Source organism: Andrographis paniculata, unplaced genomic scaffold (genome assembly GCF_009805555.1).
Source record: "Andrographis paniculata isolate CXL003 unplaced genomic scaffold, ASM980555v1 Contig38END, whole genome shotgun sequence".
In the NCBI taxonomy this organism is placed as follows: domain Eukaryota; kingdom Viridiplantae; phylum Streptophyta; class Magnoliopsida; order Lamiales; family Acanthaceae; genus Andrographis; species Andrographis paniculata.
In genome coordinates, this window is record NW_026137571.1 from 1,318,441 (window position 1) to 1,334,864 (window position 16,424).

The 16,424-nt window shown below is 35.4% G+C and overlaps 3 protein-coding genes across 6 annotated transcripts; 2 read left to right on the plus strand and 1 right to left on the minus strand.

Annotated features, from left to right (window-relative positions):
- The first annotated feature begins 933 nt into the window (after positions 1 to 933).
- On the plus strand, positions 934 to 3,285 carry LOC127251130 (probable rRNA-processing protein EBP2 homolog). 3 transcript variants are annotated; one of them, XM_051274727.1, is made up of 2 exons: positions 934 to 1,041; positions 2,030 to 3,285. In XM_051274727.1, the coding sequence occupies exon 2, from the start codon at positions 2,060 to 2,062 to the stop codon at positions 2,909 to 2,911; it is 852 nt and encodes a 283-aa protein (XP_051130684.1). In that variant the 5' UTR covers positions 934 to 1,041; positions 2,030 to 2,059; the 3' UTR covers positions 2,912 to 3,285. The 3 variants fall into 3 exon arrangements, with proteins under 3 accessions (XP_051130684.1, XP_051130686.1, XP_051130685.1); XM_051274729.1 differs by having other exon boundaries at positions 943 to 1,041; positions 2,073 to 3,285; XM_051274728.1 differs by having other exon boundaries at positions 951 to 1,041; positions 2,034 to 3,285.
- Positions 3,286 to 4,110: 825 nt separating this feature from the next.
- Positions 4,111 to 7,365, plus strand: LOC127250969 (putative pentatricopeptide repeat-containing protein At5g09950). Its single transcript, XM_051274482.1, has one exon. It carries the CDS (start codon positions 4,171 to 4,173, stop codon positions 7,363 to 7,365), a length of 3,195 nt encoding a protein of 1,064 aa, XP_051130439.1. The 5' UTR covers positions 4,111 to 4,170.
- LOC127250970 (probable DNA helicase MCM8) lies at positions 7,342 to 13,787 on the minus strand. Of its 2 annotated transcripts, none has more exons than XM_051274483.1 (17): positions 13,697 to 13,787; positions 13,009 to 13,305; positions 12,400 to 12,540; positions 12,207 to 12,318; positions 11,878 to 12,100; positions 11,616 to 11,779; positions 10,447 to 10,710; positions 10,194 to 10,289; positions 9,958 to 10,110; positions 9,354 to 9,424; positions 9,151 to 9,269; positions 8,798 to 8,927; positions 8,329 to 8,612; positions 8,075 to 8,249; positions 7,795 to 7,965; positions 7,605 to 7,718; positions 7,342 to 7,509 (listed from the first exon to the last, which is right to left on the minus strand). In XM_051274483.1, exons 2-17 carry the CDS (start codon positions 13,198 to 13,200, stop codon positions 7,459 to 7,461), a joined length of 2,460 nt encoding a protein of 819 aa, XP_051130440.1. In that variant the 5' UTR covers positions 13,201 to 13,305; positions 13,697 to 13,787; the 3' UTR covers positions 7,342 to 7,458. The 2 variants fall into 2 exon arrangements, with proteins under 2 accessions (XP_051130440.1, XP_051130442.1); XM_051274485.1 differs by lacking the exon at positions 13,697 to 13,787 and having other exon boundaries at positions 8,329 to 8,485; positions 8,561 to 8,612; positions 13,009 to 13,311.
- Positions 13,788 to 16,424: the final 2,637 nt, after the last annotated feature.

Genomic DNA, 16,424 nt, shown 5'->3' on the forward strand with positions numbered 1-16,424 from the left:
TTCGCAGGTGCCACGTGGGGTTTAGGGTTTGAAATTTTAAGTTCAAATCAAAACCAATCAAATTCTAAATAAATAAAAATATATGCTCCCTTTTTTTGTCACAAATGATTTTTTTAAGCATATTTAGCAAATTTAATTCATCTTTAATATTTTTAATAAATATAAATTAATTTAATTTAATTTTTAATTTTTTATTTATATCTCCCTTTTAAATAAGCAAATATATTTATTTATATTTAAAATTTTATTATCTATAAATAATATTCATATTTGATATATTTTATTAAAATATAAAAATATTTTAAATATTAATAAAATATTTAATAAAAATATTGTTACATTGTTTTTTGGATTTTTACGATTTTTTTACTGTTTATTTTTTTCTTTTAAAGCTATTTAATCAAATAATTAATTCTTTTTATATTATATTAAAATAATTAGCTATATGATATTAAATCAAGATCTATTTATATCATACTCTCCTTAGTACGAAATATTTAAGTCCATTTGGAGATGCAATATTTAGCCTTTTTTTTGGCTTGAGTTTAAAAAAAAAAAAATTAAATACTATTTTATTCAAAAAATATAAAAATAAAAAAAAAAATTTAAATTTTTTTTTTTAAAAAATAGTTAGTAATTAAAAAAAAATAATATAATAAAGTTAACTATATAAATAACTATTGAACTAATAATAAGATTAATTAAATGAAATATTAATTCTTTTACTTTTTCAAATATAATAACAAAATAAATTTAAAATAAACAAATAAAAATAAATTTGACTATTAAAAAGTTCTAACTCAAAAATCAAATAAAGCAATTTTAATATTTTTTGTTATTATAAAAGATAAAATAATTATTTAAAATTTTTTATTAAAAATTAATATTAATATTATTTTTAATTATAAATATATTTGTTTTTATAAAATATACACGCTTTTGCCCTAATAGCACATCATACATCCAGCAGACACCGCCTGCGCCGTTCTTCCTTTCTTCTTCTCCTCCCCCCTGCTGCTCCGCCGCGGGACTGACTGACCGGTATGTGTTTCGAAGTTTTCGAATTTGTTCGAATGTTTAATGTAGTAGATATATATCAATGATGGAGTTTACGGTCCCGTTGTGTTAGTCAGTCGTTGATTTTTGTTGCTTGCTTTCTATGATCTGTTTTTGCGCTTTTATCCGTAGTTTTTGTAATGATTCTTCGTTTATTGCACGAACTTATCTGTTATTTCACTCTCTCAAGAGTCCATGTGCTCTGTGGAAGCAATCTTCGTATTCATTGCTCGAGCCCTAAGTCCCAATTTTACTGTTAAAGTCGAATTAATAGCGTTGAAATAACTAATGTATTGTTTGTGTGATGTATAGGTTTTTTTGTAGAAAAAGTGTTCAGTGATTGTTTCTTTAAAAAAGTTGCATTATGTGTCCGAGTGTTTGCATAACTATGTTTGAAGAGAGAATTACGTAGACACAACTCGCCATTTCAATTGTCAAAGATTTTTCTGGTTATTTCGATGCCTTTGTACAAGTATGGTTCACTTTTGAATTTAACTAGAAGAGACGTCAAATCTAGGGTTAGAAACTTGTTCCGCACCTCCAAGCAACTGTGCCGTGACATTTGATTCTTAATGATTGTAGAATTTCATAAACTTTGTGTACTTAATACGTTCTGCTTTAGACAGTTGATAATCTTCATTACCATGTTTGTATGATGTTGTTCTTTTGACATGATTACAACTTGCCATATCAACTGTCAAGGATTTTTCTGGTTATTTTGATGCCTTTGTACAACTATGGCTCAGTTTTTTAATTTAACCATAAGAGATGTTGGATCTAGGGTTCCGAAATTGTTGTGCACCTCCAAACAACTGTACCGTGACATTTAACTTATAATGATAGTAGAATTGCATAACTTTTGTGTATTAATACATTCTGCTTCAGACAGTCGATAATCTTCATCACCATGTTTGTATGTTCTTTTGACAGAATTAATTTTTTGTTTTCTTTTTTTAATTATTTTCTTGTAAAGGTAGAAAACATTTTGCAAATAGATCCAACAATGAACCATGCAGAAATGGAAGATGATGATCCCGTAGTCTCCGATTCCGAATCTGATTCAGAAGAAGATGATGACGTGAAACTGAATGAACCTTCAAAGACTGCAGTAAACGACAAGGCTGGCTTACTTGACAAGCTTGGAGACATCAAATGGCCAGAAAATGCGGAATGGATACAGACCCTTTCCCTCGACATCAATCAAGACCAAGAAATCAATGTCAATGATGATCTTAACCGAGAGCTCGCTTTCTATACACAGGCTCTCGAAGGAGCCCGCCAAGCCCTTACAAAGTTCCAATCGATGGACCTCCCTTTCTTGAGGCCATCCGATTATTATGCTGAGATGGTGAAAACCGATTCCCACATGGAAAAAGTGAAGGGCCGACTCTTGGCAGAGAAGAGAAAGGTCGAGGAGGCCGAGGAGAGACGTAAGGCAAGGGAGAGCAAGAAATTGGCCAAAGAGGTTCAGGCACAGAAACTTAAAGAAAGAGCTAAACAGAAGAAAGACGACATCGAATCTGTTAAAAACTGGAGAAAGCAAAGGAAGCAGAGCGGTTTTGCCAGCGGCGATAATGATGGAGACCTAAGTATGGCTTTCGAAGACGGGAAGCCATTTCAAAGGTCCGGCAAGAAAAGGCCTGGAGTGGGCCCCGGCGATCGCTCGGGAGGGAAAGGAAAGCAATTCGGTGGAAAGGGGAATAACAAGAAAAGAAAAGACAGGGAACATAGAGATTCGAAATTCGGGTTTGGAGGGAGGAAAGGTTTGAAAAAGCAGAACACGGCCGAGACTACTAACGATTTCCGGGGCTTCCGGAAAGGCAAATTTTCGGGCAACAAGAAACAGAAAACTTGAAGAGGAAATAAGGTAATTCTGAACTCTTTCTTTCCTTGTCTACTGTGTGTTAAAATTCAGTATGGTTTTTCTTTTTTCTTTTTTTTTTTTTTATCGATGATGGCCTCTTTTATTTGCTGTGTTGTGTTCTATTTGCTTTCGAAAAATGGTATGTGGTTATGTTAGTTTATGTCCTTGAGGCTAAGAGGGAGGTAGAGCTATAGAAAGTTAACCCACAAATTGTTGGATCAAACTTGAACCTGTGTTAGATCACATTTTTGGATTAGATTTAAATTACACTGTGTATGTTTTCATGTGTTTTTGCCTGTTTCAAGGCTATGTCTTTGTTTGGGATTGGAATTATTTATTTAAATTTTGATTTAATTAATATTTAATGTGATGTTGTGTCGTACTATATAGTGTATTTTTATTGGGGATAGTGTGGTCTAAACATCACAAATCAAACTTTTTCTTTTTACTCTTATTATTTTTTTAATAAAATATTTATTTTTCTTAATTTACGATTATATCCAAATATTTTTAATTTAAGTACCTATTGTTCAACAGTAAAAGAAAATGCCTATTAAGTTGATCATAAAAAAATACCCGTTTCAGTACCTATGCAAGTATAATAAAAATCAGTACTTGAGGTAATAATTTCTTAAAAAAATAAAGATTTGATATGTTATTTTTATTATTTAAAAATATTGTTTTGAATAAACTATTTCATTTATTAAACTTTTTTTAATTTTTATTATTCAAAAAGAAAATTCAAAAATATTAAATTAAATATTTATTTATTTTTTTATATATTATAATATAAATTAATTTTACATTTAAATCGTTATATTATTATTTATTTATATTATATTATACAATTATTCAAATTTCAAATTTATATTATTCAAATTTCAAATTAAAATTAAACCCCACGAGTACACACACCCGTAATGCATCCGGAGTCTAAAATTCAAACCATCAAACAAACACCCATAATGCATCCAAAGGCCTAGTTTTTTACCAATACATACACAGTAGACGAAGTAAACATAACCAAACACAACCAATACATACACATTCCTCGTCTGACCGGATGAAGCGGTAGCCGGTCACAGTCAGAGGCTCCATGGCCCGCCGCCAAATAACAAAGGCACTCAACTCTTCCTATTTCTCCACACAGTTACTCATACTCATACGTAGGCGCCATTGTTAACCATGAAGCTCTGATCTCACATTCATCTAGCCAAAATTATGATGATCAAAACGGCGTCGTCTTCTAAATGGCTTCGTGGAGAAACTCGCTACCATCACCATCCCCATCCCCAACTCGTTTATTCCAAACCTATTCCTCCTCCTTTCATGGCTCCTCAAAATCAGTTAGGGTTCAGAATCACAGCCTCACCTTCCATAGCCACACAAATCAATTCCAAACCTGGACAACCAATGAGCACCCCTCCGAAACACCACCAGATTTCGAACATTCCAGAAAGTTCGACATGCTAATCGACAAGTACAGATTCTGCACCTCTGCTACCTCAGCCGAGCAGTTCCATTCAGACACAATCAAGTACGGATTCACCTGCGACATCTTCATATCCAACACGCTCATCAATACCTACGTTAGGAATGGTCAGTTGGACTCTGCAGACAAGGTGTTCGACGAAATGCCTCTGAAGAATTCCGTCACATGGTCGTGTATGATCTCAGGCCACGCTCATAGCCAAATACCTCTTCAAGGATTTTCTCTGTTTCGACGAATGTTGCTCGCAGGATTCGCGCCAAATCATTATTCGATCGGCGCAGTCTCGAGGGCTTGTCAGAGGATCGGAAGCGAAGGCTCGTTACAGCATGGGATACAAATCCACGGATTAGTTTCGAAAACTCCGTACACATTAGACGTCGTCGTCTGCAACGCTCTGATATCGATGTATGGTAGCCGTGTCGCCACCGGAGATTCAGCTCGGCGCATCTTCGACGGAATAGCAGACAAGAACTCGATATCATGGAATTCTATCATATCGGTTTACTGCCAGAGAGGCGACACAGGATCAGCATTTCAACTCTTTTCTGATATGCAAAAGGCGGGATTCGGGTACAATTTCAGACCTAGCGAATACACATTCGCGAGCTTAGTATCCGCAGCCGGCGAGTCTCTAGACGTCGGCTGCAGCTCGTCGCTGCTGTCACAGCTTCTGGCGAAGATCAACAAGTCAGGATTTTTAGAAGATTTGTACGTTGGGAGCGCTCTAGTTAGCAGCTTTGCGAAAGTCGGGACCATTGACACGGCGAAGGAAATATTTGAGCTTATGGGTTCACGGAACGCCGTATCGGTGAATGGGTTGATCGTAGCGTTGGCGAAGATGGGGCGAGGGGAAGAAGCAGTCGAAGTTTTTTCAGAGACGAGGCGCCGGGTGCGGCTAAACCTCGATAGTTTCATTCTTCTTTTGACCGCCTTCGGCGAGTTTTCATGTCCCCGGGAAGGGAAGAAGAGAGGGGAAGAGGTGCACGCGTATCTTGCGCGAATGGGCGCGGATGATTCGAGTGTCACCGTCGGGAACAGCTTGATCAACATGTATTCAAAATGCGGCGCAGTCGAGAAGGCTTATTTGTACTTCAGCTCAATGGCGGTTAAGGACTCGGTTTCGTGGAGCTCGATGATATCCGGGTTCGACCAAAACGGGCGTTTCGAAGATGCATTGTCGACCTTTCGGGCGATGAGGCGCAACGGATTGACGCCTTCGAATTACACGTTGATCAGTACCTTGAGCTCTTGCGGCAGCCTCGCGTCAATCGCGGCAGGGGAGCAGATACATTCGGAGGTGATTAAGTTGGGGCTGAATCGTGACGTTTCGGTATCGAACACGCTTCTTTCGCTCTACGCCGACGCCGGACATGTCGTCGAATGCCGGAGGTTGTTCTCCTTCATGCACGACCGCGATCGGGTTTCGTGGAACTCGATTCTTAGGGCGTTTACCGAATCTGAGGATTCAATAGTCGAGGCTGCCGAGTATTTTGTCGAGATGACGCGCGCCGGATGGAGCCCCAACAGCATTACGTTCATAAACGTTCTCACGGCTGCAGCCGCGCTTCCCTGCATCGAACTCACGCGACAGACGCACGCGTTAGTTTTGAAGCATCGCCTCACCGATGAGATTTCCGTAAACAACTCGCTGCTCACGTGCTACGGGAAATGCGGAGAGATAAGCGACTGCGAGAGGATATTCGACCGGATGTCGGGAAGGGATGACGCCAGCTGGAACTCGATGATCTCGGGTTACATACACGGCGAGGAGCTAGCGAAGGCGATGGACTTAGTCAGCCAAATGTTGCGAAACGGCCAAAGACTGGACAGTTTCACACTCGCGACGGTCCTTAGCGCCTGCGCTTCCGTCGCGACGTTGGAGCACGGGATGGAAGTCCACGGGCAGGCAAGCAGGGCGTGCTTGGTACACGACGTGGTCATCGGGAGCGCGCTCGTCGACATGTACGCCAAATGCGGGAGGATCGACTACGCGTCGAGATTCTTCGAGTCGATGCCTCGTCGCAACGCGTTCTCGTGGAACTCCATGATATCCGGTTACGCGCGTCACGGAGACGGGCATCGAGCTCTCAAGATGTTCGACCAAATGGAGCGGGAAAGCCAGGCGCCGGACCATGTGACCTTCGTCGGCGTTCTATCAGCCTGTAGCCACATGGGATTAATCAGCGAAGGATACGACAACTTCGAGAAGATGAGTAGAGTGTACAACCTAACTCCCCGAGTCGAGCACTACTCGTGTATGGTTGATCTCCTTGGAAGAGCCGGCGAGTTCGACAAGCTGGAGGACTTCATCAACAGAATGCCGATACAGCCGAATATCCTGATATGGAGGACTGTTCTCGGCGCCTGCGGTCGCGCCAACAGTCGGCTGCTGGATTTAGGCCGACGAGCTGCGCGCGTTTTAACGGAGTTGGAACCTCGGAACGCCGCAAACTATGTCCTCGCCGCTAATATGTACGCATCGGGTGAGAAATGGGAAGATATGGCGAAGGCGAGACGGGCGATGAAAACAGCTGCCGCTAGAAAGGAAGCCGGTCGGAGTTGGGTAGCGATGAAAGACGGCGTGCACATGTTCGTCGCCGGGGACAAGTTGCATCGGGATAAGGTTGCAATATACGAAAAGCTCGGTGAGCTGCACAGGAAAATGAAGGCGGCGGGATATGTTCCGCAGATACGGTATGCACTGTACGATCTCGAATCCGAGAGTAGGGAAGAAGTACTGACCTATCACAGCGAGAGGCTCGCCGTAGCGTTTGTCCTTACCCGGGAGTCGGAATTGCCTATAAGGATAATGAAGAACCTGCGGGTTTGCGGGGACTGTCATTCCGCGTTCAAGTATATCTCGGAGATTGTCGGAAGGCAGATCGTGCTGCGCGACTCCAACAGGTTTCATCACTTTGCGAACGGGAAGTGTTCCTGCAACGATTACTGGTGATCATAGAAAAGGTCTTTATCCTACGAGGGCTACAAACCATCTTATCACAACATGCTGAGTAGCTAATATAGAGCAATGGCTGAAGATCGAAGATCATCTTGACCTCGACGAGGACTGACTCCGAGAATAAGAGGATGAAAGAACCTGCAGCACAGCAAGAAGATTGCATTCACAGGCAGTAAAGGATATCGACGAATTCAAGATTATCTAGGTAGAGTGAAATGATTTAGCACAATTACCTGATATGTTTTTGGGCCCTTCTTTAGAAGATAGCCTACACTGTTTAAATTCTCCACAAATGTATCGATGTCGGGGACTCTTAAACTGATCCTATCGGCCAAACTGTATATTTCCTGCATCGAAACGATGGATAGATGAGGGATGTTATTTTATCACTAAATTAAATGAAGAACAGTTGAAGAATTTTACAGATATGGAGAAGCAATCCTTTTGCAGCAATTCAGACTGCTTATTTAAGGCACTTAAAAATCGCTTAGCTTCTTTCTGTTGGCTCATTCCGCCGCTCCGGCCAAAGTCAACCTGGCCATTTTCATCGACATATTTGTCGTATAAGGACTCTTTCATTATTTCAACCACATCCTGCACAATTTGGATAGTAAATCATCATATAAATGTATATGTGTATATATGCATATGCATAGTTCAAAATCATTTATTTCTATATCGACATTGTATATAGAAAACTTACCAAAGCATCTTGAGTACTTATCTCTTCCCTTAAGTCCACTCTAGCTCGAGCTTCAGCCAGCCTTACCAAGCTTTCTAACTGTCTTGCTGTAATTGGAGTACCGTCTGCAGAAGTATTATGGTCTCTTAGACGTAAGTAGAACTTCTGAAGGATTTCCGCGGCTGGTTTTGTCATCCTATACAAGAAATGACGGCCAATTATTACTAAGGTGAGTAATGAATAAAATTTTTTTGATAATGAGAGTGGGAGAACACCTAGGAAATACATAAGTTCTTGCATAGGCAATGTATTTACGCAGAAGGGGTCCGGGTAATGGAACAAAGTCCTTGTCTTTCTTAGGGTCAAGTCGTAGCCTTGCAACTAGGGAACCACTTTTTACATTCATATCCACAACTTGAATGTCCCGTGATTCTGCATGTGAAAAGTCGAATGTTGTATCAAATGAGGCTTGTGGTAAAGTAAATAATGAGATTGTCAGAATATAACCTCTACATATCCTTTTTCCAGAGGGCGATGCCTGTCCGGCGCCGGTGTGAAGCTGCAAAATTTAGGTTCCAGTTCGATCATTTCAATTAGCTAAAGAAAGTTGAAATATCTTCGAAATAATTGTCATTGTTCAGATTGTTTAGCATTATTCATGTAAAGAATGAAATACTGATGCACCTAGAAGGAAACACAGATATGACTACTCAAACATCAGCTTAGAGAATATAAATGACTTACCGACATTATGTGCTCTGAAAGTCTCTTATCGAGCAACTCATCAGGTTTATCAAGCAATATGAAAACCAAATCGAATCGCGAGAGAAGAGCAGCACTCATTTTCAGATTCTCATTAACTGTTTTAGCACGACTGCAATTCAGATATGAAATTAAAACATAGGCGTCACAAGAAAAGAATATAAATGATCTAGTTTTCCATAAAAAGTCTTTCTTTAGACCCTTGACAAATAACATAAGATTGCTTTCGAAAATCCTGGAATGATTAGCAGCATATCAGGGTTAAGTATGGATATTACTGTCATTCGAAAGAGTTGTAATACAGCAAAAATTAAAGTAATATATAGTTGCATTACTTGTAATGACCGCCAACCGGGTTTGCAGCAGCTAGAACAGATGTTCTAGCCGATAAACTTGCTACCAGTCCTGCCTTTGCAACAGAAACACACTGCTGTTCCATTGCTTCTAATAGAGCCTATGAACGATTAACTAATCAGTATGTTCGTCATTTAGACCACAAAACCATATTCTGTGAGTAAGTCAAGACTGGTGACAAGACCTGGTGTTCTGCTGACATTTTGTCAAACTCATCAATACAGCATAATCCACGGTCAGCGAGAACCATGGCACCTATAAAATGTCACAGACATCATACTTTAGCAATAGAATTTTAAATGAGATAAACAAAAGGGGGTAAAGACCTTTCAAGAAATGAAATTGACTCATAATTTTCCCTTTGAGCTATTTGAAGTTATACAACGTGAGTTATGAGTATGAATGGTTTCTTTGGATTTTCAGGAAGAAAAAAGCTGGAAATCAGAGTCTAATCGATTTTATAGGCTCATTTGGTCTTTTAAGTCTTTTAGAATTGAATACATAGACAAAACATTGATTCAAATAACTTTTTTTATCAAGTTGTACAAGGAGAGAGTGCAAGTGTAGATGTTATGAAAGAAATTTATTTACAGTTCCGTTCCATGACTACGGAAACCCAATCTATAATATACAGAATTGATTATTTGATATGTTGGTTCAGCATACCAACGAATTATAATATTTAAGTCATGTAATCATAAAGACAAAATACTACCTCCAAAATAAATGGAAATATCACTGATGTAAATAGTCATTGTTCAACTTTGAAGTGGCAGAAAAGAAATTACCAGCCTCGAATGCATAGTCGCCTGTGATGGAATCCTTCACCACTGCAACAGTAAGGCCAGCATTAGTTGTGGCATTACCACACACATATATACCGCGTGGCGAAACAGAAGCTGCTGCTTGAAGTAGCTGACTTTTACCCAGTCCCGGATCACCTAATTGCATAATAACTTGGACATCAGAAATTGGCATATGAAGACAGTGCTAACTTATGATTGAAGGGAAAATAGTACCATACCAACAATAATAATATGGATGTCTCCTCTGACGGGTACCTTGTTCTGATCCATAGAATGCTTCCGAACACCACCAAACAGTGATAATGTAATTCCAGCTATGTAACAGAAAATGAAACAGGGTAAACCAGTGGATTATGGGAAATTGATCTTTACCAATTAGACCAACATAATGATTGGTTTTACTAAAAGAGAGGAACTGAATCTGATTTCGTAAGGCTAAACATTGACATAATCATGTGTATAACCATATACCTTTAACAAGCTCATGCCCGTAGATGGATGGACAAATCGACTGCAGAATTTGTCTAAATACATCAGAACCATGCTCCTCAGGAAACTTCGCAATGAATTCTAAATTTCTTGGAGAAAATGAGTACAGATCACTATGCTGTGTGGCACTAGCATTGGTGTCAGTATGTTCGGCATCCTCTGGTACAGGCTGGGACTTCGAATTTGTTACTGAGATAACTTCAAGATACAAATAGTATAATGCTTGATTCTTGCTTTTTGATTTTCCTGTCCAATTTGATAGACCGTGGACAAATGATTATGACGAGAATTTTACAATATCAACATACTAAACTCAGCGACATAAGAACTTAAATAGCCTAATCCAAGTATATATCTTCTTTTGTTTGCCCACACATGACTAATTCTTATTTTACACAGAGAAAACAGTGGTAAATATGAAAAATGATAAGTAGTAGCAGCATGTCATAGATACATATAACAAGAACTATGGCATTGAGCAGAACAATCTCTTCCGGCTTCTCTTGTCAGAAAGGCAATTTAATTTCCTGAGCACAAACTGCACCCATCTAAGAATGGATGACCTTATATAGTTCAAAATGCAAACTCAGATTGAAAATTGTGGAAATAGGAATTGCTTCATGGCATAAAAATCAAATCCATTATTAAACTAGCAACATTGAACAGAAAGTATACAAAGTTGAAGGTGTCAGCCCTTTTGCAGTTTTAGTTTAGACAAAAGAACAATATGAGGGCATATGATCATTAGACTCAGATTATTGATAATAGCAATGACTACGCAAGAACACGATGTGCATAAAAATTGATACTGTACTTTGTAACAAGAGCTTTCTGAAATATATCATTTTGGGGAATAAAATAAGGGAAATAAGTTTCCGTGAAGGCGGACAAAAAATTGTTTATTTGTCTACAGTTATCCCATCAATCTTTCATAAAAGCCCTATCCATTTGTAGTTAATGGACAAAGAGCATTCTAAATAAGCAAACTCTCCATTTCATGGTAAAAGAAAAAAACGCATAAAAGAACAAGAATGTGAAATGATAAACAAAGAAGAAATAGAATACTTCTTAGCTAGACAACAAGGTTCACCAAAAACTGACAATGTAAGATTATAGCCAATATCATGGGTATTTTGCAAGCTCTTTAGTACCTCCTCCAATGTCCATATAGTTGTTAATCACCCTTATTATTCCAGTTACCGTCACAACATCACCAGGTATGCATGCATCTACTAGATCTTCAGTCAATTCACATTCAACAGTCCGAGGCACCCGGCCTTCTTCATGATGCTCAGATTTTAACAGCTCCTGAATTCTGAAGGTTTAATGACAAATATAAAGTGAATCAAACAGATTGGTATAAAAATTTCACTCCCATTATTCGTGTATGGGTAAAAGATGTGCCAAGTATACCTTATCTTCTGAAAATCTATTTGTTGAGCAGTAGATCTGAGTGGATTGAAGTTTCGGCTTTTACATGCTTGCATTTCACATTTTGTCGGTGGAGAAAATTTCCCATCAGGAAAGTCCTGGGTAATGGTTTTCCCACACTTTGCGCAAGAAAAACTCATTTCTATCACCAAAGGACGAACTGTGCTAACTTTTACTACAGTTCCCTTTATCGACACAAGCCTGTCTGAGATCACAAGTATCCAATTGCATTTTCAGAATTTGTTGAATGTTTATAAATTAATGCATCAATAAATGTTAAAAGCTAAATCAAAGAAACATTGCAAAAGTACCAATATATGCAGCCTTAAGGTTCTTCAAAGCAACTATGGACTGAGGATAGTTATGGAGACGAATATTAACCCTTGGGGAATCCTCCATATGATGCTCTTTGGAAAAATAGACCTACTCAGATTTGCAGCACATGAATTGTTTCAGATTTTCGAGAATAGGTTGCCCAAAATGAATGATAAACATTTTATCTACCTTGTGAAGTGCAGCACGCATGCACAGAAGAGCATCTTTAGGCTTATCCTCTAATGCTGCATAAAATTTCTGGATTTGAGCAGTTTTCCTCAACTGCTGGAAATCCAGGGGTATGATGAAAAATCCATCATCCTCTTTTACCTGCAGAAGATGTTAGATCGTATCTCTAGAAAAGTTCATGTACAGTATCATAATCCTTAATATATATATATATATAGATGAAATAAAAGTTGCCTCTGGATATCACCAGCTTTAGAGGATTACTTCAATTACATCTTTGGCAGTGCAATGAAACTTGTAGGTAAGTTAATGGAGACTTTCCTCAATTATGCCATTGAAAAGACAAAGACTAATCAGTTTAAACAAAAACAAACAAATTGAGCTACATTTTCTACACGAACATAAGCAGTATCCGCTTCACAGTTCTTCCAAATGCGATTTAGTGCAATAACAAAAAGAAAAAACTATAAGCTTCTATACTGTGTAATGTACTCTTTTATGTCTCGGCTATGCACAAATCACAATATCCTAAAGGTATTCTACACTAAACACATAATATCGAAGCATGACAACAGAAGAGAATTATCACGCGCACAGAAAGGGGAAAACCTGATCAAGGAATTGCTGTGCCTGAGGAGAGGAGAAGAAGTGAATTAGTTCAGAAGTTAACTGGAACCTGAACTCCGAATCGTCGGCATTCATTTGTGGAAAATATAAGGTCAAGATGCTCCACAAATCACTTGCCGCCGTCGACCGGAATTTTGATGCACCGATACTAGTTTCCTCCGAGTGTCCGTGCATCGTCACAGTGAGGAGTCCAGGCGGCGGCGGCGACGGCGGTTATGGCAACGGTGAGGAATCCGGCAATTGAAATTCGCGCACTTATTATTGTAGGCGCGGTATGGACTATTCAGCGGGAAATGATGTAATGAGTTAATAATTCGGCGCACTCACATTTATATTAATTTGTAGAATTACATACTAATTATTACCTCGTGCGAAAGAAGAGTAATATTTACTTTAGTTTTTTCAATAAACTTTTAATATTAATATTATATTAGTTTACGACTTAAAAAAATAGTCTCAATATAAAAATAATAATATTTGTATAATATATTGATAGTCAGTATTAATTATGCATATTAAATAATAAAATCGTATCTCACTCCAAACATAAATGTATATTTTTAAAATAAGCAAAAAGAATATATTTTATTAAGATCTCTATACACTATCAAACACACGTGATTGACTCAAATCAAAATAATTGATAAGATCATATCATAATTTAAATTACCATGATTTTCCCGCAAGTCATGAGGGCGAGCCCACCACCACAACCAATGTCCAATGCCACCTAGTCTACTGTCGGCTTTGGCCCGTACGAATTTATTTTTGGATATCCTCCAAAAGGCCTCTGAAGATCACTTGAGACTTATAAGGTGTAAAATTTTCTTCAAAACTTTCGACGTGGGATTTGGAATTGCACCCCAACAATTATCGACTATGCTTCTTAATATGTTAGGATTTTATCGGGTACTAAATCCTAAGTTCAAGATTTGTAGTATTGAAATAATTTGGATAAAATAATAAATCTAACATGATTCTGATAGTATAATCAAATTAAAGTCTACCAATTACTCGAAAATATCGTGTTATTCAATAACAAAATCTTTCTAATAAAACCTTAGTACCTGTTTGATTTGATGAGAGAAAAATGGAGAAAAAATTTAAATTACATTGTTTGGTTTAACTTTTCTTAGAATGGAGGAAAAGGGAAATTATGGAAAATATAATAAGCATATAGTTTCTCCACTAAAATAAGGCAATTAGAAGGAGAAATAAAGGAGTATGATTTTTTATTTTCTAAAATTATTATTATACCTTTAATATTATATTATATATATATATTCAATTATATAATATAAATTTATATTATATCTATTTTATAATTAAAATTAGTTTGGATATTCTTAAAATATTTAATGTAATTAAAAATATAAAATAATATTTAAATATAAATAAAATTATATTATTTTTAATTTAATTATCTAATTAATGGTAAAATAGTCCAATTTTAATTAGTAAAATAAATTTATATTTATTCAACTTATTTAACATTATAAACGATATTTATCATTAATTTATTTTGAATAAATAAATTTTATGTCAAATTGATTATTTTTTTATTAAATGATCAATGTTTTTACTTGTAACACTCTTTTTATTTATTTATTATTTTATTTATATCACATAAGTATATATATATATATTTGTTTTAAAACAAATTTTGTCATCTATTAATCAAAATTGATATTTTACTAATAAATTAATTAAATTTCATTAAATATCTTTATTTTTTGGTTAAAATATAAATAATTATAGAATATAATATGAACGGAGATAATATTTTGAATATAAATTTAATTTTTAAGTATAATATTAAAAATTATATATTTAATTTAATATTTAATATATTTACAATGATACTAAGCACGTGCATGTTGTCATTTACTTGTATATAGCCTTTTTTTTTTGGTTTTTTTTTTTTTATGATATAAATAACTAAATTGTTCTCTTTTATTTTTTTAATGATGTGAAAATCCAAGCCATTAGCTGAAAGTGTACACCGAATAAACTTTCGGTCAAAACTAATACCCTGATAAGTAACTCATTGTTGTTTAGAATTGTTGTCGATCATGTACAATCTTAGTAAAATAATTGTATTTTTTTTTTTACTAAAAAAAAAATCTAATATAAAAAAAATAAATACAAATACGAAAGTAAATTGCATGTCAATATGCCAATGTTATTTCAAGTACATCGAAAGTGCCTGTGTTTCTTGAATAAAGAAATTACATGTTATAAAAAATAATAAATAAAATAAAAATACAGAAATCACTCTAAGATGCAAAGCAATTTATAAAAACAGAGACAGACGCAAAGTTTTAAACCAACAACGGAAAACAATCTAATAAAATATTTTAACATCAACGACGATATAGAGAACACTAAGCAATTATCAATGTACAAAAAAATGATTAATTGGAAGTTTCAATTTTGAAAAAAATAAAAAAAAGAGAGAATTATTTAGATGTTAATGTAATATTTTATATATAAATTTATGTTTACTATAATATAAAAATAAAAATAAAAAATTTGACGTTTTGAAAAAATATATATATACTCTCTCCCATTCCATAAGAAGAATGACGTTTGGTTTTTTGAACTTTTTTGAATATTAGTATTATATTAGATTGTAGTAAAAAAAGACAAAAATACTCTTATTAATATGGTGTAATATAAAAATAAGTTGAAAAGTTACTTTGTTAAACAAATAGTACAATTACTAAGTACTAAATTAAAAAATAATAACTTTATTTTGGCACAGACATAAATGAAAAATGATAATCTTTCGAGGGAGTAGTACATTTTCCTTAGGTGGGACAATTCTCAACATATTTTCAAACACATAATTTTCGACACTTTCCTACTAGAATTATAAAAAGTACTACCATATTATATACACATATCAACTAAAATATTCTTTTCGTCCTATATCCATTTGTTTTTTGCACAAAATTTTTAAAATATTAATATTATATTAAAATTAATAGAAATAAAAAAAAATTTAAATTAACCTTATTAGAATGACATAATATAAAAGTAGAGTTAGATAGATAATACAATTACTAAAAAAAAATAAATATATTGTCAAAAGACGAAAGAAATATATAAAAGCATATATTTTATTCACTAAAAAGCAACAATTCAATATATATATATATATATGAAATATATATTGATATATATACAATGCATAATTTTTATTTTTTATTTTTTGTAAAAGTAAACAAACTCTAATATGATATTTCTATTTGAAATCAAAATCATTTTATTAGTAAAAAAGTCAACAACTTCTCAATTTATATATTATATATACTCACATGCCACCAAACTACTACCCACAGCATTAATAAGATAGACCTCCTGCTGATAAATAATAATAATAATAATCAACATCA